Source organism: Theropithecus gelada, chromosome 8, assembly GCF_003255815.1.
Source record: "Theropithecus gelada isolate Dixy chromosome 8, Tgel_1.0, whole genome shotgun sequence".
In the NCBI taxonomy this organism is placed as follows: Eukaryota; Metazoa; Chordata; class Mammalia; order Primates; family Cercopithecidae; genus Theropithecus; species Theropithecus gelada.
In genome coordinates, this window is record NC_037676.1 from 22111430 (window position 1) to 22136094 (window position 24665).

General features: G+C 43.0%; 1 protein-coding gene across 2 annotated transcripts in view; it reads right to left on the reverse strand.

Annotated features, from left to right (window-relative positions):
• Positions 1-9094: 9094 nt before the first annotated feature.
• ENTPD4 (ectonucleoside triphosphate diphosphohydrolase 4) overlaps positions 9095-24665 on the reverse strand; it is a 29017-nt gene continuing 13446 nt past the window's right edge. The window contains exons 5-13 of one of the 2 annotated variants that reach the window (XM_025393267.1): positions 24425-24575; positions 23812-23915; positions 21937-21996; positions 21523-21653; positions 19676-19842; positions 16864-17188; positions 15313-15398; positions 14245-14406; positions 9095-12936 (exon numbers count right to left, since the gene is read on the reverse strand). In XM_025393267.1, coding sequence (XP_025249052.1) covers positions 12708-12936; positions 14245-14406; positions 15313-15398; positions 16864-17188; positions 19676-19842; positions 21523-21653; positions 21937-21996; positions 23812-23915; positions 24425-24575 — 1415 coding nt within the window. In that variant the 3' untranslated portion in view covers positions 9095-12707. Of the gene's footprint in view, positions 12937-14244; positions 14407-15312; positions 15399-16863; positions 17189-19675; positions 19843-21498; positions 21654-21936; positions 21997-23811; positions 23916-24424; positions 24576-24665 lie in introns of both variants that reach the window. The other variant, XM_025393265.1, reaches the window with a different exon arrangement.

The window sequence follows — 24665 nt, forward strand, 5'->3', positions numbered from 1 at the left end:
GACAGGAATTCTTTATAATCCTAGAGGACAAGGCATTATAGAGCGGGCACATCAAACATTACAATGCATGTTGAAAAAACAAAAAGGGGGTATAGGAGGCCAACTACCACCTCAATCAAAACTACATTTAGTCTTATTTACTTTAAATTTTCTGACTCCTGGTACGGAAGGTAAGACTCCAGCAGAAAGACATTGGTAAGTGTTAGAGGAAAAGAAGAAGGTTTATCCAAAAGTGTTATGGAAATTCCTGGAAGAAGGACAATGGAAAGGTCTGGTGGATTTACTAACATAGGGACGAGGGTATGCTTGTGTTTTTGCATGAGATGGACAAACCGTGTGGGTGCCCTCAAGGTGCGTGCGACCACGGAATGGGAAACTGGAGGAACTCAGGGTGGCCAACCATGGACCTGGTCCCTCTGGTATGAGCCCGTGAGTCAGCTGGAGCCTCAGTGCAAAGGTGGAGAGAAGGCCAACTGGAGTCACGACACACTTCTAAGATTACATTTGTAAAGATTATCATCACTCAATTTACAGTTTGTGTTTTTAATCCTTATGTCGTTTTGGCAGCTAAGAAGGACCAGCTCCAGGTAAACAATACCCAATTAACCTGTAAGTCTTGCCAGTTATATCGCTGCATTGATCATAGCACATTGCCAACACATAATATCTCTACTTTGATTATTTTAGGTCTCATCCCTGGGCTATGGATTCCCATTAATCTGTCCAAGTCTTGGGCTGCCACACCTGCTTTGCATTTTGTGAAACTTCTAACTCAGCTTACTCATTGTGTCCACAGAACCTTAAGCATGATCATTTTTGCTACTGTTTCCTTGGTCACGCTATTAACTTCTGTTGTGATATCTCCTGTAGCTTTTCTTTTCTTTTTTTTTTTTTTTTGAGACGGAGTCTCGTTCTGTCACCCAGGCTGGAGTGTGGTGGCCGGATCTCAGCTCACTGCAAGCTCCGCCTCCCGGGGTCACACCATTCTCCTGCCTCAGCCTCCCGAGTAGCTGGGACTACAGGCACCCGCCACCTCGCCCGGCTAGTTTGTTTTTGTATTTTTTTTTTTTTTAGTAGAGACAGGGTTTCACTGTGTTAGCCAGGATGGTCTCGATCTCCTGACCTCGTGATCCACCCGTCTCGGCCTCCCAAAGTGCTGGGATTACAGGCTTGAGCCACCGCGCCCGGCCTCCTGTAGCTTTTCATAATTCTATCCAAACAGCTCAGTACGTGGAGAACTGGACAGGCATAGCCAACCAAGCGTGGCTAATTCAGAATAAAATTAACACTGAGTTACAAACTGAAGTGGCAATATTAAAATCCACGGTTCTATGGTTAGGGGAACAAGTACAAAGCTTGCAGTTGCACAGCAATTGCGTTGTCATTTTAATCACACTCATATTTGTGTAACCAACTTGGAATATAACCAAAGTGAGTATCCATGGGGCCTTGGGGCCTTGTGAAAGCCCATTTGCAGGGAGCTTTCACATCCAACATCACCTTTGATATTGGTGAATTACAAAATTCTTGATTTAAATAGGTAAACTCAAGAATTTCTGCCTTCTTTTGAAGACTGGACCGAATTCCAGCAAGGCCTGGAGAGCCTCAACCCTTGGACCTACCTAAGGCACCACATTTACATCTTATATGTGGTTCTTGGAATAATGTTGCTTTGTCTTTGTCATCTGTTTATAGTCTGTAAAATCGGATGGACTGCCAATCAGAGAATGAGAGCTGCCCAGCCTGGTCTTACATTCTTTCAATTAATTCATAAACAGAAAGGGGGATATGCAGGTAGCCGAAGGCCCATGGGATGTGACCAACCAGCATTCCACCGGAAGCTATATGATCAAACAGCAAACTGTTTATCATGAATGCAGGATGTGAGCAAAACTCACGACTGTTCCTGCCGACAGAAGGTTTGCTGGAATCACTCCCTGGCGCCGAGGCTGTCTACTGCGACATTTAGCCTGTTGTTTGAGGAAAGCAGTCTTGCAAGCCTACTCTGGACTGAGCAGCTGACCCCTTCTTCCACCCCCACTTCTCACTATCTCTTTTGCCGAATAAATAAGGAGGGCTGTGTAAAGCTCAGGGCCCTTGTCCACTAGAGGCAAGGTACCCCCTGACCCCTGCTTCAAAATATACTCTTTTGTCTCGTCTTTTATTCCCGCGTTCGCCTTGCTTTGTTCAGTCCCCCTAGGTCCGTGCAGGTTACAGTGGAATTGGTATTCACGTGCGTATTCTAGCTCATTTCATACTACAGAAGCAGTGGCCTGCAAAGCTAAAATATTTATTATCTGGTCCTTTAGAGAAAAAAATTGCTGGCTTGGTCTGCAGTGGCATTTTTCAAATGTGAGCATGCATTATGAGTGACCTGGAGGGCTGGCAAAATGAAGAATTTGATTCAAGAGGCCTGAGACCAAGCCTGAGATACAACACTTCTGTCAGGCTTCAGTGATGTTGATGCTGCTGATGCAAGGACCACACTTTGAGAAGCAAGGACCGAGAGCAGCTCCATCTGATAGAAATATACTGGGAGCCACACAGGCAATTTAGAGTTGTGTAGTGTACACATTAAAAAGGTAGAAAGAAACAGGTGATGTTAATCCAACATTTTATTTAACTCAATATACCTAAAATACTGTCATGTCTCATGTACCCAATGTAAAGAAACAGATATTTCTTATTTCTTGTTTTATACGAAGTCTTTGCATAAAACTTTTTTTTTTTTTTTTTTGAGACAGAGTCTTACTCTGCTGCCAGGCTGGAGTGCAGTGGCACAATCTCAGCTCACTGCAACCTCCGCCTCCTGGGTTCAAGCGATTCTCCAGCCTCAGCCTCCCGAGTAGCTGGGACTACAGGCGTGCACCACCACACCTGGCTATTTTTTGTATTTTTAGTAGAGACAGGGTTTCACCATGTTGGCCAGGATAGTCTCAATCTCCTGACCTCATGATCTGCCCACCTCGGCCTCCCAAAGTGCTGGTATTACACGCATGAGCCGCCATGCCCGGCCTGAAATCCGGTGTGTATTTTATACTTAGAGCTCCTCTCAGTTTGGATTGGCCTGTTTCATGTGGCCGGAGGCCGTCATGCTGACAGTGCAGCTCTAGAGTACAGACTGGAGCCAGGCTGCCTGCGTTCAAATCCCAGCCCCGCCACTGGCTAGTTGGGTACCTTGGACAAGTTATGTGCCCTTTCCACATCTGTTTCTCCACCTGTAAAGTGAAGGTAATCAAAGCACCTCCTCGTGTCATTTTGGGGATTGACACGGTTAGGCTTTGTGTCCCCACCCAAATCTCATCTTGAATTGTAATCCCCACAATCCCTGGGAGAGACCAGGTGGGGGTAATTGAATCATGAGACTGGTTTCCTCCCGTGCTGTTCTCGTGATAGTGTTCTCACGAGATCTGATGATTTTATTAGTGTTTGGTAGTTCCTTCTGCGTTCATTCTCTCCTGCCACCTGCCAAGGTGTCTTGGTTCCCTCTTCACCTTCCGCCATGATTGTAAGTTTCCTGACACCTCCCCAGCCATGCTGATCTGTGAGTCAATTAAACCTCTTTCCTTTATCAATTACCACATCTTGGGAAGTTCTTTATAGCAGTGTGAAAACGGACTAATACAGGGGTTATGTAAGCTAACAAAGAGCTAGAACAGTGCCTGGCGTGCAATAAGCTATCATTCTGTTATGATGACGGTTCTGCACAAGCAGCACTTTCTTTCCCTCCAATAATCAAGCAGGTGGTGCCATGTTTCCTGCCCCCATCCCTGGGGCCAGACTGTAGAGTTTAGTATGCTCTCTCCTCAGTTCTCAGCCTGGTCATTCCCCCTCGCTTTAAGGATCCTGCCTTGTTCATTCATTCCACAGATATTTATTGAATGTCTACCGCGTATCAGATCCTGTGCCTGGCGATACAACATGAAAACAGACAAAAACCCCCTGCCTCCTGGATCACGTTCTAGTAGGTTAGTAGGGAGAGTCTTTTTTTTTTTTTTTTTTTTTTGAGGCAGAGTCTCGCTCTGTCACCCAGGCTGGAGTGCAGTGGCCAGATCTCGGCTCACTGCAAGCTCCGCCTCCCGGGTTCACGCCATTCTCCTGCCTCAGCCTCCCGAGTAGCTGGGACTACAGGCGCCCGCCACCTCGCCCGGCTAGTTTTTTGTAATTTTTAGTAGAGACGGGGTTTCACCGTGTTAGCCAGGATGGTCTCGATCTCCTGACCTCGTGATCCGCCCGTCTCGGCCTCCCAAAGTGCTGGGATTACAGGCTTGAGCCACCGCGCCCGGCGTGTAGGGAGAGTCTTACATGGAATGTAATGAACACAGAGTGTGCTACATCTAAGGTCATAAGCATCATGGGGGGAAAGTGAAGCAGGGTGAGGGGGATGGAAAGTCCTCAGAGGGCCCTGAGGCCAGGTGGCTGGAGTGGAGAGTCGCAGAGAAATGAGGACTGCGGTCAGAGAGGTGTGGAGTGGGAGGCCACAGTGCAGGGCTGTCTAGGCCATTATAAATACTTCGGTTCTTCCTGAGTCAAATACAGAGCGGAGTGGAGGGCTTTTGCCTAACAACTTCAAGGTCTGAATCACACCTTATCAGGCTGCCGTGCTGAAAACAGTCTGGTTTGGGTTGGGGTGGGGTAATCAATCATCCTCCCTGGTCCTGAACTGAGGGGCTCACTGGGATGTGAGGTACTCTAAAGCAAGATCAGTTTTATCTTTTGTCCTCCTTTCATAATGTGTCCCATAATGTCCATTTTAATGTATTTGAGTCAAAAATATGCACATCCTCATAGGACACAGTGTCATGTGCCCCACAATAACATAATGGCATTATGCAACAATTCTCATGTCTTGCTTTCAGTATTCAGCACTATTTTTAAAAGTCACCTGCTTGCTATCCATAGGTCTAGGTCTGTCTCTCAGGACTATAGAGTATTCCAGGGCACTCACCTGCCGCCTTTGACTTGTCCAAGACCTTGCTTGCCTCCAACAACGCAGTCACTCAAAATCATTGCAAGGGCATCCTTCCGTAAGTCCATTTATGGACCCAGGTAGAAATCTCTCCGGAGAGCCACTTGCGAGTGGCTCTCTGAATCACAGGGCGCACACGCTGCTAACTTTTAAACTGCCAGCTCCCCTTCTGGGGTATGCATTGCAGTTTGCACCACCACCAGCAATATTGAAGTCCGGGCCCCGCATCACTGCCAGCACTTGAAGTCTGGCAATTCTGAGGGGCATAAGGTAGTGGCTCTTAATTTACATTTGCATTTCTTCAGCTCTCTTAGTTTATCTCTTGCTCACCATTTGGGCTTCCCCTGCTGTGAATCACCTATTAATATCCATGGCCGGTTTTTTCTTTTGGATTTCCTTTTTCTTGTTGTTTTGCAAGAAACTTTGTACATTTTAATCCCTTTTCAATTTTAGTGACTGCAAATACCTTCTTAGTCTGCCATCTGTTAGCTTTGATGATGAACAGAAAGCCTTACTTTAGATGTAGTCAAATCCATCCTTTCCCCCTTACATTTGGTGCTTCTTGTGAGGTTTAAAAAGTGACTTTTAAGGACAACTTAGAATGAAAAACAATCTGAAGCTATGTTTAGAATAAAATAAATATGCAGGAATTATTTTCTGTAAGCAGGGCTTCAGAAAATATCAATCTTACTTTGCCTCTATTATTACTACCTAATTCTGGGCTTTCTTTTTCCTTTCTGTCAAGCCTGAACAGGTTACGAAGAAAGGAAACCACCTGAGGTAAATTTGGTTTTCCTAAGTTTTTCTAAATACAGCTTTAAAATGCAACACTCCCTTAATAAACTTTGGTGGAGGGAAGAAGTGAACGGAGGACTGAGACTCAGAGGCCTGGGTTTCATCCCGCCCTTCCCGGCACATTGCATATGGTTTTAAAACCACACAACTCCACACATCTGGAAAGAACAGCAAAGATCAAGAAAAATATATATACATATATATATATACACACACACACACATTTTTTTTTTTTTTTTTTGAGACAGTCTCGCTCTGTTGCTTAGGCTGGAGTGCAGTGGCACAATCTCGGCTCACTGCAACCTCCACCTCCCGGGCTCAAGCGATTCTCCTGCCTCAGCCTCCTGAGTAGCTGGGACTACAGGCGCCCACCACCTTGCCCAGCTAATTTTTGTATTTTTAGTAGAGACAGGGTTTCACTATGTTGGCCAGGCTGGTCTCAAACTCCTGACCTTGTGATCCGCCTGCCTTGGCCTCCTAAAGGGCAGGGATTACAGGCGTTAGCCACCATCCCCGGCCTAGAATAAAATATTTTTAAAATATTTGTTTCACAAATTTTAGAAACCTAAAGAGGTGATTTGTGAAAGAAACCAGATTTTCATTAGTTTACAAATATTTATGAAATACTATGTACTACTCGGTGTCTTCTTTATTGGGTTACAAATGTAGAAACACAGAAAGTAAACACAGGACCTGTCATGGTCCATGTTCAAGAACATTTGGGGCAGAAACAGATACACCGATGGACAACAGGGCCACGGGAGGTGGGAGAGAATTTAAACGTGTAATTTGAACTTTACAGAAAACAGCCAGGAAATTCCGGAAAACTCTCTTGTGCTGCCATGACCAGCATCAGAGAACTTTACCAGGCTGAGGAGAGCCTGCTAAATGTCTAAGTGTTTTGAGTCTAAAATCTGGGTATTAAAGCTTGGGCCAAGGGGGAGAAGCAGCAATCTTAGGAGAAGAAAATGCTAAGTCTGGTCCCTGGAGTTTAAGTCTTGTATAATCACAGGCAAGAATAAGATGATTAGGCCCGGCGTGGTGGCTCACGCCTGTAATCCCAGCACTTTGGGAGGCTGAGGCAGGTGGATCACGAGGTCAGGAGATCGAGACCATCGTGGCTAACACAGTGAAACCCGTCTCTACTAAAAATACAAAAAATTAGCCAGGCGAGGTGGCGGGCGCCTGTAGTCCCAGCTACTCAGGAGGCTGAGGCAGAATGGTGTGAACCTGGGAGGCGGAGCTTGCAGGGAGCTGAGATCACGCCACTGCACTCCAGCCTGGGCGACAGAGTGAGACTCTGTCTTAAAAAAAAAAAAAAAAAAAGAATAAGATGATTAATATTTTCAGAACTGTCCACTTCAAACTCTGATTCTCATGAAGGCAAAAAGGGTGAAAGGTGGTATTCACACTCCCAATCAGAAGCCTGAGAGAACAGCAAGAACAGCCGGCACAGGGACCTTGTAGAAATAACACAAGGAAAGACCCACACTGGGGATTCTAAAGCCGCTCCTTTGTGTTTCAATGGCCTTGCCACAGACCAGCTTTTCCCCTTCCAGTCACACAGGGGCCACTGGAATCCCAATCCCTTGACAAAACACCAGATGCCTGAGATGTTTATTTGATGACTGGATGAACAGGAGGAAAAAAACTCCTTTTCCCTCCGTCTTTGGAGTTCACATATTTAAACAAGAAGCCTGTCTTTTGTGCCTGTCACCATTGTGTTCTGTGAGGAGCTTTCAGTTCTTTACTCAGGGCAGAAATCCTTCTTAAGGCTTGGTTTTCTTGTTTGGGCCTCTTACATGAAACAGACACAGGCTGCTGACAGAAATGTTGAAGTGGTCATGAAGTCTGGAGCCCGGATGTCGTTCACCTGCCAAACAGTGTCAAGGGTGAAAGGCAAAGATCGAAGGCCAAAGTGCCCCTCGTGTCCCCTGCAGCAGGTCTCAGTCAACCTTAATGGATCTATTAATAGAAAGAGGCAGGACTGCGCAGAGGAAGGGGGACTAGCCTGGCTAAAAGCAAAATAAAACACATCAACAGACATTGTTAGGAGGAGGTGGGATCACAGGCCCAGAGGCCCACAGGCTCCCAGACTAGGCGGGGCCGGGAAGACCCACAGGATTGCTTTTCATGCTGCCACTGATGGATGCTCCAGGCAGATCCACTCTGCCAAGGTGCGCTTTGGGATTAGCCGGGCAATCCTTTGTCTTTTCATGACGTTTCCAAAAGACACTGTGACTCTGACAGAGGTGACCGGCACTTCACGAACCCTCTGTGCAAACCATTAGCGTTTCAGGATCTCAGAAAAACCAAAAAACACCACGGGCACATGCCAATTCACAGGACAAATGGAAACAGACTGAAAACACACACACACAGAACCATGGCTTTTCAGACCTGTCAATATGGTTAGTGTTGGAAACGGGCATTGACTTCTCTTCCACCAAGTGGAATAAAAATTTAGATGCCTTTTGACATCTTAGATATTTTAATGTATTTATACTCAGGCGAAAAGCCCTATAATTATTGCACTGCCTCAAAAATTATTTACGACAGTTCTATCTGAATGCTGTGTCCTGTTTTCCTAGTGGTCAACGGCTTGAGCACCCCCCTTGAGCTCACTTTGCTGGCTCTGTTCTCTCATTTTGTTTGCGCTTCCCTCTCCTCTCCAGCATGTCTCAGGCCTTTATTTTTGTTGGTCCTAACGGCTGGTCCCCTTCCCTTCCCATCTGTTTCTGTCATCTATTTTCAGGTTATGGCTCAGGCCCACCTTCCTCCTCCAGGAGAACATCTATGTATTCTCCAACGGCTGAGAAACATGCTGCGTGTCTAATTTCATCTTCCATATATGTAACGTGTAACATTAATAAAGACAGTCATACTTTTCTGGAAATAAGCCAAAGGTTCTAAGCTTAGATTGAACTGCAAAACGGTGTAACACAAAGTCAGCATTTGCTGTTACTATTAAATATATAAGCGTTGGTTCATTTTATTTCTTTTCCTTGTCTACACACAAGTAGGTCCTTAAAATGATGACCTTATAAACAATCATCTCAGTGGCAATGATTGTTGGTAAATGGCTTAACGTCGTGGGTTGGTCACTACTTATGAAATATCTGGTTTCTGAGCTGCAGAGTGTGTGGATGCCCTCTCCACAACCCCACACAATTGTGATTCACTGTATGCACACCCAACACAACACATGCAAAGCGTGTGTGTCACTCAGACAACGTATTTCACTGAATCTGGACTGAAGTTCAACTCATCGTTCTAATGAGTAAGAAGATTCAAAGATGACAAGGAAGCAAGCCCACACAGTCTACGGGCCATGGGATGATCAACTTTCATTTTATTGATTTTTCAATACGTAAGTGTGGCAATGTAAGGCTGCCACATACAGCAAGTGACATGACACCACGAGGACCTTCTGAGAGAATTATTCTTACTTTGGATGGAAGACATCACTTAAACAAAAAACATTTAAAGATGCTCCCTTGCTTTTTATAATTCCTAACTGTAAAACAATTTTAGTACAGAACAAAAAAATTCTCCTTGGTTGGTCACATCATTAATTATTGAAAGGGAAACAGTATCAAAAGAAACAAAACACTGAAATAAATAACTAAGTAATTTACTGAAAGGTAGTTTTGCTGCATTGCACACAACCGACCGCACAGAATTCTAAAACTGATTTTTTTCCTTAAAGGATGGAAAACTCATTTGCCATTTTTAGTTTCTTGCTAAGTGATACATGCTCCTCCTAAGGAAAACTACTCTGTATAGGCCTGAGTTTAAAATGGAAATATCTGTTTATCCAGAGTTAATCTAGAGTACACAGGTGTGGAAAACTGATGGTGGAAACAGGGACCTATCCAGCCTTCAGGGCAGCTGGGCAGGGGCCCCATGTCACTGGCCTCAGCCACCAGCAGTGCCTTCACTCTGCCCAGGTCAGAAAGCACTGCCTAAAGCCAGAGCTTAGGATGAACATGGGCAAAAAGCACTGGTACAATTCCATGTATTTCTCTTCTACTGTAATGTCCCCAGAGGGATTGTGAAATCTCTGAGAACATCTCCTGGAGGAGGTTTAAAAATGAGAAGCCTATGATATGGCTATGGAACATAAGCACTTATTGCTGGCATGTTTCTACCAAGATTGAACACGATGCTTTTCCTTGATAAAGCTTTGGGCAAGTTCCTAGTCCAATTTCTTCTGTTACAAGTACACAGAGTTTACTGCCTTCTTGGTCAGCTCTTGATATGAATTCTTCTCTAGAATGAAGCTCCTCCCTGGCTTGTCTCTCACCCACCCCGTATCTCTTAGAGAAAGCACCTGGCTGTCTTCACCTACGCGAGACCTTCTCTGGAATGTGATTTGCTGCGACTGCAGACATCTCCACACAGCATAATGAACTCCCTTGAGTGGTCTCTTTTTAAACAATTTTGGGGGAGGGGCAGGTCTCTTGGTTTGTTTGAAAACTCATCTTGAAAATAATCTAGACAGAAAAATGCTAAGTGAAATTCTGGTGCATAAACAAATATTTTAAGATTGAAGTTTGGTTACTTCTCTTGTCCACCTTTTTGTTCCCACAAATGGAAACTACATTCCTGATTTAAGAGGATGCTGCTGTCTGTATCCTTTTTTGAACTGCATTGTTCTCAAAAGGACCAGCAAATTTTTCTGCAAATATTTTAGTAAATATTCTAGGCTTTACAGGCCACACATAGTGTCTGTTGCATATTCTTCAATGTTTTTTTCTCAGGTAACTGTTTAAAAATGGCAAATCCACTGCTGCCTCTCAGCTGGAGCAGCGAGGTTTTCTCAGCCCTTGTTTCAGGACCCTCAGGTATGTGACTTTTATGTCCAGAGCTGGAAGGCGGGGGTCCCCTAACTCCCTGGGTGCCCATCTGCCCACTTCGCCCATTTGTGGCCCCTTCCTTTCCTTCCTTCTGTCTCTGCTGTTGACCCCTAGTGGCTCCATCGCCAGCTCCCTGCAGCTCCACCAATAATCCATGGCTCCTATAGGAGGAGTCACAGGCGGGTGGCCAAGACCAATTTATTAGGTGGCCAGGACCAACTTATTAGGTAGCCAGAAGCTCACCCACTTTCTTAGCAACTTTGACCATGAAGCACAAATACGATGCAGGCAAATCTAGACAGGCAGAGTCTCCTCCAGGAGCCCGATAACCTGGACAACTACGAGACCCTGCGGCTGTACAAGGCACTGCTGGAGATGAACCGGCTCCAGCCTCTGCCCTGTGACAAGCCTCTGCCTGGGTGCCTAGGCTGCTAGTAACATGCTTTGAAATCTAGGTGGAGGGAGCCATGCCCCCACAGCTCCTGCCTCAAGGATTAGATGCATTTTACCTTCCAGAGAGGCAGGTTAAGCCACACCTGAGGCAGTTTGAGCCACAATTGGGACAGAATTCCCTTAGTCTTCTCTTCTGACCCTTCAGCAGAACTGCCTGTAATGCTCAGTTCACGGCAATACAGGTCTTTTCTCTCCTGTTTCTCCAAGCTCGTCCAGCCTCTGCCCAGTACCTAGTTCCAAAGCCACTTCCATATTCTCAGCTATCTGTTATAGCAACAACCCCACTAATCTGCTACCAAGTACATGAATGTAACTGTTCTGGAGTTAGGGAACAGCACATACAGACACTTGCACAAAACAAACTCCACCTAAAAAAACTGTATGAGAATTCCCCAAACTTCTCAACTAAATAAATAGGTGAAAAAACACGATCTCACATATGCCAATCCAATTGTCCTTTTTAGATTTTGGCTTAAATTGTCATTTTTTTTTCCTTCACATGTGAATTTATTTTCTGTATTGGATGCAGACTCTTCCCTTCTGGATTTACAGTGGCACTGACAATGACAGCCTCAGCCAAAGCAGTGACGAAGAACACTCGGCAGGCTGTGCGTGGGGTCTCCCAGTATGATTAAAAGCTGAGATGACTTTTAATTAAGGAGGGTGGGGGAAGTGGAAACACCAATTGGAAGCTGGAAGAAACTGAGGCACATTAAGCAGAAACACTGAGAAATACCGAAGAGCAAGAAGTGGGCATGTGCTCTAGTTCCAATAAAACCGAAACTGGTGAAACTAGGATTTTTCCAATTCTTTCAAAACCAAAGTGTTCTAACGCCACTGAAATATGGAATAAGGAGAGTAATTACCTGCGGTCAGGAAAAGATAATAGTAACAAGGATTTTTCCAAATAAAATGAACCAGTAAATTCTGAAGTGTGTGTTTTTGAAGAACCAGCATTGCCTCCGCTCACTCTGGTTCCTGGAGATTTTTCACACACTCACACAAAGCTCTAGTCGATAGTTCACTATCACTTTTATAAATGGTTATCCCCTGGTGCCTATATTTCTCTGTTTTAGATATACATGGTTTAAAAAATTTAAATTTGCAAAGAACACAATACAGTAACAGACCTGAACAATAAATAAAAAATAAACATCACCCTCTTCAGGTTAGAGCTTTCAAGACAGAGAAAAAAGAGGATTATCATTTCAGGCAGTAAGTTTTTTGGTTCTATAAAAGCATCACTATTCAGTCCCCTCTCCACTGACAGAATGTGTCTTTCCACCTCCCTCCGGTATCAAAGTGCATTTGTTTAAATCTAACATTCCTTAAGGAAACCCCAGAAATCTCATTTATTTTTGGCAGATACCCTGTGCAGCAAAAATCAAGTGAATTTCCCTTTTCCCCACTCCTCAATTTAAAGCTGTACTCAAAAGGGCTAAATGCAATACTTCTAGACAGCAGGGCTTACAAACAATGAATTTTTTGTTTTTGTTTGGAGGAACAAAAAAGGGAAATAAAAAACAAAACCACAGGAAAATAAAGAGGAGAAACCCTGAGGCAAAAATGGCTTTTCCTTTCGAGTCTTTGAGTCTTCGTGGAGCTATGAGCCGGATCACAAGATCACAGGATCACAAGGTCCCCGCGGCGTTCTGGGTGGGAAGGCCCTCCTCCATCCAGAGGGCGGCGGCCGAGCCGTTCCGCAGAGTGCGCCGGTGGATGCGCCGCAGCCGCAGCAGGTACAGCAGGATGGCCAGCAGCACCACCAGGAAGCAGCCAGAGAACAGGTAGTGGTTGTAGACAAAGGAGACGCCCCGCCAGTGGGTGTGACTGGCCCGGAAGGCTTCCTGCTGGATGTCTCTGCCCATGTGAACACCAAACAACAAACAGGACAGTAAGCAAGGAAAGGGGTGGACACGGTGCACGGGGGATGGTGGGGCCCAGGCCCCAGAGCTGTACTTCAGGAACTGCAACCCTACCTCTGAAATGGAGAACAGAACAGCCCAATGCAGGGAATTTCTAAGTGTCAATGAGATAACACCTGAAAGTATACTCTGAAGTCTGTCATTATAATTTGGGTAACCAAAATCAGAGGAATTTAGAAGAGTCGTGAGGGATTTGCTGACACAAAGTAGTCAACGTGTAAACAAACTGCATGCTTGTGATCAGTAACACCCATGACTCACTATTTTTACAGTTAACCCAGTTAAAAGGGTCACTGAGAAATGCTCAATTAAATGAAGGGGGTGGGAGGAAGAGCAAATATCTCATCTATCTGGTAACTCGGGTTCATACCACAGGTCAACTGACAGCAGATCTGCAAACGTGAATGGGGAAAAATGCACATCTTTGTTATACCCAAGCGCTGACTGAATGTAGCATTTCTTTGACCAGAAATGCAGACAACAAACTATCATTAGCGTTGGCAGCACCTGCAACTTTGTTACTAATGAAAATCACAGATCTTTCACATCACATTATGGTACCACTAATGCCTAAAAATGTCACTGACGCTCATTGCCTAAACAAATTACAGAAAGTGCTAATTCTGCTGCCAGATCCTGTTATTTAATATGTTAATAAAGAAGAACACATATCACAGTATCACAAACTTGTTTTCTGTAATATTTTGATGAATATTATTTCAATATGATGGTTTCTTCTATAATCCTATGTATTTACACATGCATTTAAAAACAGTATTTGGAAAAGAGGCCTAAGTCATAATCACGCCTGTAATCCCAGCTCTCAGGGAGGCAGAGGCGGGAGGATAGCTTGAGCTCAGGAGTTCGAGACCTGCCTGGGTAATATAGCGAGACCCTGTTCTCCACAAAAAGGAAAAAAAAAAAAAAAAAAAAAAAAAAAGAAAAAAAAAAAAAGAACTCCAGAACTGACCTTTTACCAGGGTTGGGGAACAGACAGTTGAGAATAACCAAACACAGGGCAGTAGGACAGGAGGGCTGTGTATTACAGGATGGTAGGGTGGGAAAGGAGGAAGTACTTGTGGGGAGGGGGCAAGACCAAAAGCAAGCATCACTGTCCCCACAATTCTGCTGTGGCTGGCTCTAATAGCAATGCCCCAAACAGGCACAGGCCATAGCTGCCATGAGGCACTGTAACTGCAGAAAAGCATCTTTTTGATTCTTGCTACCAAATTCACAGCCCTACCTTAATGGTAGAAAGCGGGTCCTGTAGAGGATGGCTCCAAGGGTCCACTGAACCTCCTTGTCATAAACTTGCAAGGCAGTCTTTAAGCTTTTATAGTTGACAGGAAATGAGAAGCCCCTATGAAACACCTCAAACATCCAGGCCGATTTGAAGCACTGATACCTACAAACGGCAAGCACAAAGGCAAGTCAGACTGACTTGCTCTGTCAAGACAGCAGGCACACAGACAATCCTTCCCTCTCCGGGCAGCCGTGGGGCAGGGGCTTCCTCAGGCCGGCTCTCCCAAACCCACTGCGTGCGTTTCAAGGTTGATGTACTTGGTTCACATCCCTAGTCCCACAACATGGAGCAGTCCACCTGTCAAATCAGTTAGTGCATGAACCCGGTCTCGGCGTAATGTCATATGTCCCTGAGACAGATTTCTTTTCCCTCTGGCATTTCACCATTCATTCCCCGAATGAATACTGAACAGGTTCCAACCTCTTTGTACCTCAGTTGATTATAAAATGAGATGGTAGGAAGGTTCTTTTCAGCTCTGATATTCTATGACTCTAAATATTTATTAGAGGTTTACTTTTGGCCACTGTGCTAAGCAAGTAGTAAGATAGAATAATTAGTAAGATGCAGTGTCTGCACTGAAGTGACTTACGATGAAAGGAGATTTTTAAAAAGCAACAGAAAAACAAAGCAGAACATGATAAAATGCATTAACGAAGTAGGATGAATTCCTGAGACTCAGAGAAAGGGATGAAGTCTGATTGAGGGGACACAGCAAGACTGGAAAGGGACAGCCTCTGACTGGACTCTGATGTCTGGGCAGGACTTGAACAAGCAAAGGTATGAACATGGGAATTTCAGACGGAAGAGACAGTAAAAGTGACTAAAACAAAAAAGATATGGAATATGTCTGGGCACAAGTATTTGTCCCGTTTGAAAGGGGTCCAGGGTAGATGGGAAGACCAGTGAGTGAGGAGAAGCTGGATTGAGGCCAGGGTGTGGCCAGCCAGTGGGGCCAACACTGAATTATGGTTCTTAAGAGTGCCCTGGGCTTGATCTTCTAGTACTTACTTAAGCCTGTGGAGGTCAGCATGAGAGGCGTACAGTCCTCGGTCAAAGCGTTCCCGCAAAATGGACCACTTTGTTGCACAATAATCCTGAAAACAAATTTACCAAAATAAATCACTACTAAAGGCTTATTAAAATTCTCACTTTAAAAATGGTTTACCAAATTTATATTTGTAACAAGCATATCCTTCCCATTAGGAAACACACAAGCTTAACATACAATAAATGCAAGATATACGCAAACACTCAGGGAATACTTACTGATTCGCAAACACAATGCTTTGCCTTAAAATTTTGTCCAGGTATTGTTAAAGAGAGCTTTGCTGTACACAACCAACCTCTCCAAAACTGTTTAGTTTCTCCCTCCATGACTGCATGGTACAGACATACATTTTTGGAAAAGTGAAGCAGTATTTTAGCTACTTCAAACTAAATCCTGTACCTGCGGAGGACACAGTACAAGCTACTGGGAAAATCAAAACAAAAGGCTTTTGTCTTTAACAGAAGGGAAAGAGATCCCACTATTTCCTGAAGTTATTTGTTATAATATTAGTAACTTTTATTGAGCATTGTGTAAGTGCATCTTCTCAGTGTAATACTTAACTCCTCGAGGTGGCTACCATCCCGACCTCTCTTTAAAGGATGAAGACACTGCTGAGAGATGTGGGAGATGGGCCTGGGTGACAGGGAGCTCAAGGAAAAAGCACTTGGCCTTGAGAAAGGGCTCAGCATAGGCGCTTCAGGAACATGAACATGGACACAGAGGAGAAGTCGTGGAGAGCACGAGGGAAGCCAGCTGTTTGACATGATTACAGCATACAGTGCTCTGTGCTTCAAGATGGGTTTGAGGAACACTTGGGAGATAAAATATTACATTTGTGACTGATTACACTGGGGTGTATAGAGACATGAATTGGTTAGAGGGAGAAGTCCATGACTCCTAGGCTGCAGGGAGGGGGACTGGATGGTTGGTGATGCCATTAACTAAGAGAGAACAACAGGAACAGAATGGAGAGAAAATGGTGGGTTTGTCTGGAGCTATGGAATCTAGCAGGCAACTGGGCAGGGGTCAGGATTGGAGCCTCTTCTTGAGAGGCAGCAGCAAACCCTGAGCATGGATGAGACCATCCAAGAACCTGAAGGTGAGGGGCTAAGTGTGGAAGTCTGGCATCACCTAAGTTTAAGGTGTGTCAGGAAGGCAGAGAGAACACAAGAACAGGAGTGTCCTGGCAGGTCAGGGAGCGGGAAGGCTAGTAGGAGAATTGTCAGATGGCAGCAAAGCATAAAAATGACATAAAACACTGTAATTTGGAGGTAACTGATGACCAGGGTAGCTAATGGAGTGGTGGGCAGAAGTCAGCTTACAGTACATTTTTTACTTCTGCTGTGACTATTCAACCTCCCTCCAAGCAGAGAGAACAGGATTCCAACATGCTGCAGTGCAGCCTTCCACACTCCATCCTTCCCTGCCAGTGTGAAGTGAGGACACAACCCGTCACCGTCCACGCTGGTCTCTCAAAAGCATGCGGAGCAGATGGCGTCTCTCAAGGGTACCTTTGCAGCTTTAGTAAATTTAGCAGCATTGTAGTCTCCCCCCATTCGTAACACATCCTCGGTGCAGTAGTAGAATTCGGAAAAGCCATAGAATTCACTGTTCTGGAAGTGAATTGGGGGCTGGTAGACCCCATTGAGGGAAGTCTGGGTCTCGTTTGTTTTATTCATGAAAGGCTGGATAGTCTCTCGACACAGGTCAAAGTCTCCAGTCCCTCGTAGGTATATGGTTTGTCCATTTTGCTGGATTTCATCTTTAATATCTAGGGGGAGGCAGGGGTCCAGGTACGGCATATCAGGAGTCAGACCAGTCTGTTTACCCAGGAGCCTATGGCAAAACAAGAAACTTTATTGTGAGTCCTACAGAAAACTGTGTTTTCAAGAAGTGGCTGCAAACCAGTGTTTCTCAAAATACGCTCTGTGGGACATGAGACCTGCAGGACGGTGTCTGTGGAACAGAAAAGGGTTCCGAGATAATTAGTTAGGAAAATACACACTTAAGACTTTCTTGGAGAGTCAGGATACAAATTTGTCTGCAGCAGACAGGCTACCAGAGGCCAGTTAGATGACCTATCCGATTACCTGATGATCCTGGCAACTGGGCCTGACGTTCCCAGTTGCTGGGCACAAGGCAACTGTGCTGTTGCCAGCCCCATTTTTGCCACTAGTGCTTGTGATTTTACCTAATACAGATGGAAGGAACGTGACTGTGACAAGATCTGGTCCTGGGCATAGCAGGTTAGATGCTTTAGAAAACTAAGGTCAAGTTACTAGAAAATTATCAAACCAGGTGTGGGCAGGATTTTTAAAACTGGGAAAAATTAGCAAACGTCTAAAAGGATTTGGTATCAAATTGCTTTGCAAATCTCTTTAAGAACTCAGTGTTCTTTAAACAAAGACAAACTGGTATCTCAATGAGGGGTGCAGTGCAAGCCGAAGAAAGGATGGAGTCTAAAAACAGACCTTGGTTCAGAGTAAAGGATTAGCAAATGAATACAGAAGTTAAGACAGAATGTTTAAGGCCTGGCTCTATTTTTATGATTCTGTTTCAACTTATTTTTTTTCTTGATCAGCTATGGGTCCCAAATGCAGCAGACAGCAGTTTCCATTGCATGATGGGCTCTGAGAAGCCCTGTAGAAAATAAACATTAGTTTTGTTAACTGAAAGGCACTAGGTTTATTACTTGCTAATGAAATTTCTGGGAGTGAACATCTGTCATCCTATTGTGTGTGCACGCCTTAAAGCAGTAAGAAACAGAGAGGAGCTCACGAAATGTCAAGTGATGTTGGTGTTGGATACTGTGAAATCACAGGGGCCTGACAGGTATTGAACTGGTAGAGTTAAGCATGGTCAGAATTCAGTATTCATCACCAACAGTCAAGTTTTCACTTTTCACTTCACTCACAAGTTGTGCATTCCTCAGATCAGGGTTACTCATCATGCAGTTGAATGTAATAAATTAAGGTCTTTGCCATAAAAATGTTCACTTAATTAAAAAAAAGTAATCACCACTACAAATGGTAAACAGATAAATGTGTATTTCAATACTCACTTCATGATATATGAAACATTTGTAATTATTATAAAAGTCAAAGAGTAGCCAAATATATATTTCATGCTATTATTTTTAGTTTTCCTATATCTAAATTAAGAAGTATTACTAAACTATCCATTATATAAAGCTTTCTGACATTAAAACCAATGAGTAAAAATTAAGGTTTCGGAAAAAATATATTTCAAATGTTGTTTATAAAATATTTCTAGTTTAAGACTACTATAAAAATGATTATACCAAGATATGCTAAATGCCAATTAAAAATACAAATCCATGGGACTATCAATTTTATAATTAAAACTATTCAGACATAGGAAAAGGTTTTTATTGCTTTTCCTATTTACACACATGACTTTGTGGTAAATGTACTGAACAGCTCCAACTTGGTCTTTTTTCAAGTTCAGGCCTTCACAGGTTTACTAAGATTAATCAATGAAGTATACAATCTCTTAGCTCAATGAATCAGGATTTTTTCCCCTCAAAATTGTTTCATCAAAATAAACAAACAAATAAAACACAGTAATAAATGGGATAGCTTACATAACCCCAGAGTCAGATTTTTTGTATTCATCCAAATAGCTTTTCTGTTCTTACAAATTTCAAATAAATAATTGCTATATACTTACACTTATAAAGTCAATTTAAACCAATAGAGTGCTGTTTTGTTTTATATATTTTCTATACCACAATTCTACATACACTCATTTTTTAAAGCTTCATTGCTAAATTTAAAAGCCACTAACTCTGACTCTTCTAGATAATTTATTTCTCTTGACTAATTCCCTTCACGATGGTTTTTATCCACTAACTAGCTGCACAGGCTGGTTCATCCATACAGTCTCCAGAACATCACATATTTCAATCTCCTCAGCAACAACAAGACAACACACTACCTGAGGCCTCCAGGACACCAGGAGTGCTCCAGATACTGGGTTTTCCAAGGACTCTGCATCATGAGTAGCATCACTCAGGGCTCCAAACTATTCTATAGTCTGATAGTGAAATTTCTAATCCATCAGTTGAGATGCGGGTGAGAGAGAGCACGCACGCACCTCCTTCAGGGCACGTGGGACACAGGGCCGAAGGCAGGACCCTGGTGTGCTTTCATCTCTTCTCCCTGCTCAGCTAGTGGGGGAATAAAAAGCTAACAGTGCAACACACTTTTGCTAATTGAGTTCTTCCTGCTTTGCCTGGGTCTGTTTTTTAGGAGGGGAGACCTCGGTTTGCAAGTGACTGCCAAGGAGTGAAAGGTGCTTTACCTGTTCTTTTGAATGGTGTTGGCAAATATTCTGTCTTCGTATCTCTGTCGAGCAGCATTGCCACCAAACCCAAGAAACGTGGCCACATAGACTCGATACACATGCTCAGTTTGGTGAACATCACATCCCAAGTTAAATTCAGCTAACAAGTTTTTAGCTACTTCTTCCTGCAAACATAAGCATAACAAACTTTAATAGCTTAAGCTACTTTAACCTCCTACTAAAAACAAGGGTCTAAAAACAGTCTCATCTAAGAGGGACAAAAACATCTGCTTCTGCACTTCCCAAAGACCCTTCTAAGCATCCTTCATAATTCAGTATGAGAATTCTGATTCAGGAAATTTCAGATGGGCTGCAAATTTGTGATACTGTTACAACTTTTTGAAAGAGGAAGTGAGCCAAACAGTTCATACCCTCTGACATTATTTATTTATGTAATCCTATGCTGTGGAAATAAACCTAAACATGGAAATGTTTCTATATGCAAATATGTCCTTTGTCATTCTATGGCAGAAAAAACTAGATGTCATCTAAATATATACTAGCAAGGGAAGGTTAATTACAGTAATCAATAGCTTACGGAGGAACATGCTCATGCAGTGTTAAATAAAGGACAAAAATCACATAAATTAAGACGATCACAACCATATTTTTTAAAACTATGAGTAGAAAAAAAAAAGAAAAGCAATTCATTAAAAGGCTAACAAGGGCTTTTTTAGATGATGAATCCATGGGAAATTCTTAATCTTGATTTTTCAGTATTTGTTCCAAACATTATTTCTATGTATTTTTTTTACTTTATATTGAGAAGGGAAAACATGATTTTTTACAAAGAGCATAACAGTCTCTAGAGGCATGTCTGGAATGGGAGGTAGGAAACACAAATTCTAATACTTGAATTTACAAAGTATGTTTCCAAGAAGCTTAATAAAGATGTCAGTAACATTTATTGAGAACATACTAGCTGCCTGGCAGTGCACAGATACACTGGATGCATTATCTCATTTAAACCTTCTTACAACACCATGTTGTAGGTACTTTCATTCACATTTACAGATGAAGAAACCAGCTTAAAGGTACATGACTCGCATAAGGTCCCACAACTAGTGAGGAGGAGGATAATGAAGAAACCCAGGCCTGTCTAGCTCCACCGTCTCACTTTGAACCCTCCCCTCCGCGCCACACTATGCTGCCTCCCACCTTTGAGGGGAAAATGCAGGAAGCTAGGCTTTGGTGTTAATCTACAGCTGAACACAAATGGAGTAATAAAGACGTGTAGCAATTCAGAAATACATCCGGAAACTGTGCCGGGTTCTCCACACAAGGTTGCCCAGGCAGCAACTGAGAGGCCACAGAACAGGGTGGAGAACAGTTCGGGGAAACCCCCAGTTGAAAGATGTGGAAGCAGTGGATACAAACCTCAATCCTCCCCAAGGAAGCTCAAAGTCTGAACCATTAAAAAAAAAAGAATTTCCCCAAATTCTAACTTAAAAAATCAGATATTATTATGTGACATTTTATAAAATCTGTTGAGAAAAGACGTGACTGAAGAGAAAACATAAACAGAAACTCAAGCATGCGACTGTGTATATACCAAAGAAAAACTACGGTCAGAAAACAAACCAGCTGATTTCAATGAACACACACAAGCGGCTCAGCTGAGGTCTGCCTTGTTCCTCCTGTCTCCTTTCTCCTGGGTTGAGAGGCGGCACCTCAGCAAGCACAGTAAAGATGTGTTCAGACTCAGAAAACAAAACAAGAACGATGGACACATGTTAAATGAAAACCAAACCAAACAGAAGGAAATTTGTACAGATAATGACCTGCTGTGAGGACGCAAAGCTTACAGTTTTGGGGACTTCGTACGCTATCTGAGTCGACACGCCGCCCATGTCGAGAATGCCCGCTGTCCTTTTACGGACAATGGCTTCACTGCTTTCACTTCCAGGAATGTTAACTTCCACAACTGCCTCATCATCTGGAAAGAACAGAAAGTGTTCATTGGAACAGAACTAATCCAGAGAACTGGGCTCTTCTGAAGAGTCACCTTCTTTTCATGGTCTATTTCAAGCATATTCAGACAAACCCAGTCTACTCCCCCCAACTAAAATCAAGTTGAATTATGTTCAACTGCAGCTCCTCTCATTCTACTCCTACACGCTTAGACGTGTCACAAAGCTTAGCTCTTTTTTCAGCCTTTGGATTAAACAGAAAAGCACCAATTTCCAACTAGATACATTTGCTGGCAACACGACACTTACCATCTTCAATATGCTCAAATCGTCCAAGGACAAAATTAATGCCAATCCAAGCATACACACCTACAGACATTTACAGGGTGAAGAGAAGAAAAAGTTTTAAAACATTTTGTGTAACTCTTATCAGCGCAGTCTGTACAAACGTCTCATTTATTTCATTCCCTGATAACCTGTAAAATCATCTGAAATAACACCTTGCTACTGATGTTTTTATTACTCCAAATGGCTTTCCAAGAACTCTCAACTTTAATGCTTATAGTTATACCATCTACATAGGTTGAAAATACAATACGCTAGGTGCTAGTTTTCTTTAGAAACTTATGAGTTGTTTCAAAATACTGGAATTTTCACTTTTATGATGTTAAACTTGTCAAGTTTTACATCAAGGTATTGGCTGGGCATGGTGGCTCATGCCTGTAATCCCAGCACTTTGGGAGGCCGAGGCAGGTGGATCATGAGTTCAAGAGATTGAGACTATCCTGGCCAACAAGGTGAAACCCCATCTCTACTGAAAACATAAAAATTAGCTGGGCGTGGTGGCGGGCACCTGTAGTCCCAGCTACTTGGGAGGCTGAGGCAGGACAATCGCTTGAACCTGGGAGGTGGAGGTTGCGGTAAGTCAAGATCGCGCCACTGCACTCTAGCCTGGCGAAAGAGCGAAACTCCATCTCAAAAAAACAAAACAAAACAAAACAAAAAAACGAAAAAAAATTTCAAGGTATCTTCTACTTTTTCCTTTATCCCTCCATTCACTCAGCTGACAAATCTGATTCTAGTTTCACATTCCCTACACCTGGTTTTCATTGCCACCTTGATTTGAACCATTACAGATGGGGGGTAGCCAATCTAATCCATCTCTGCCCCTATTCCTGTTGCCACCTGCTCTACTCTCTGCATTGGACTCCTCTACAGAAAGAAGTCCAAATTCCTGGACTGATAATTCAAGAGCCAGCCAATCGCTAACATTCCCGCCACTCCTTCCAGAAGGCCCACCACCCACACTAAAACATTTTTGTTTCTTTGTCTACAGTGCCCTCTTTCCAACCTGTCCTGAGTCAAGTCCTTTCTTCTGCCTGGCCTGTGCTTCCTGCCCCTCCCTCAGAGCCCCACCCTTCCCATGCTCTGGCACGTTCTATTAAGAACTATCCCCTCCCTTGAGGTGCAGTTCAGATGTCACTTTCTCCAACATGGCCCTAGCTGGAAAAAAAAATGCCTCCCTCTTAAGAACGCCTGTGGTATTTTTTCCTATCTTTTTTCTGGTACCTAAAACCCTCATAGAACAGCTAATTGTATAGCTCATTTGTTTGTAAGCAGCTGAATGGCAATGTGTAAATTTCACCCCATTTTTATATTTTCTACAGTGTCTTTCACATAGGAAGTATTAATGCTGAAATGACACATGACTTTTGAAATACTTTTTGGTATACATTTCTAGCAAGCTATACCCCAAATAATTTCATTGACTTGACATTTCATTCTCAAGGAGAATTATTTCTTTGAAAATAGAACAAAGATTTGATATTTCTCAGTGTATCAAAGTTGAGAAGAAGCTCCAACAGCTTAATAATGATCAAAGTCCCAGGAAGCCACACAACTGAGGCAAGACACACAAGCCTTTTCTATCAAAGTGAGTTTACATCAAGCTATGTCCCTACATGTGGTGAAGACAAATAGTTATTTTTCAATGGCTTAATGTCTGGGCAACAAAGACTAGTCATGTAAGAAACTGGTTTAGTTATTTAAAAATTGTAATATTTCAAGTCTATTATTTCCCAAATGTTAAGATAATAGGAGTGTAACAAAGGGTACGCTCGTGAAAATGGGGAGGATTTAAAGGAATACTGTCCCAAATTTTAAACTGAAGACCAATATACCAACCTTCTTGTTTCCCAGAAATTACTTCTGCATGAGAGTCAGAAAACAGAAAGTCAAAGTGCACGGGAATATCGGTCAGAAGGTCTTCCAGAATAGCTTTCTGCTGGCTGTCAGGCAACAAAAACATTTACAAATTAAAAGATTACAGCTTGATATCTTCTGTTTAGAAAAGAAAAAACAAAACAAAACAAAAAAACAAAAACAAAAAACAAACCAGGGCTCTGGTATATCTTGTATGAAACAGTTAATTTTAAAAACAAAGAAATTCGTTGGAAAGATATTAGGAATGAATTTCCAAAATGAACAAGTTGTGTGAATTACGTGATATCTAGATGTAAAACTGCAACTGCAAGCATTCCTTAACTACATAAAATAGATGAGATTTTTAAAAATGACAACTTTACAGTTGACTATAGTCCTAAGTCAATTAAAGACTATTTGCTAGATTCTGGCTAAAGGAAGAGTTCTGATACTATTCCAGATTTGAAGAAAGAATTTTGAATGTTTTCCTTTTGACGATGACGATGATGATGGAGAGCAGGAGGAGGGGGGAGGAGAACACCCCTTCTCCCCTTCAGGAGCCCACCCTCGCCCTTGCCCTTCTGTGGAGGATCACCTTTCAGGGAGGATTCTCATTCCAGCTGTGCAGAGAATGTAGAGAGGTGTCTCTTTGTGTTTTGCCCGTGGCACATGCTCTGCAGCAAAGTTCAAAAGTGGAGAAATGTAATCACTGACTTTCTCTGGAGAGGTAGCAAATTCTGAAATGCCTAGAGAAACAGGATATTTTAGTTAAGAAGCAGATATTTTAGCTATAACATGTGATGCTTCTTCAAAGTGCTAGTTTTAGGGAAATCATG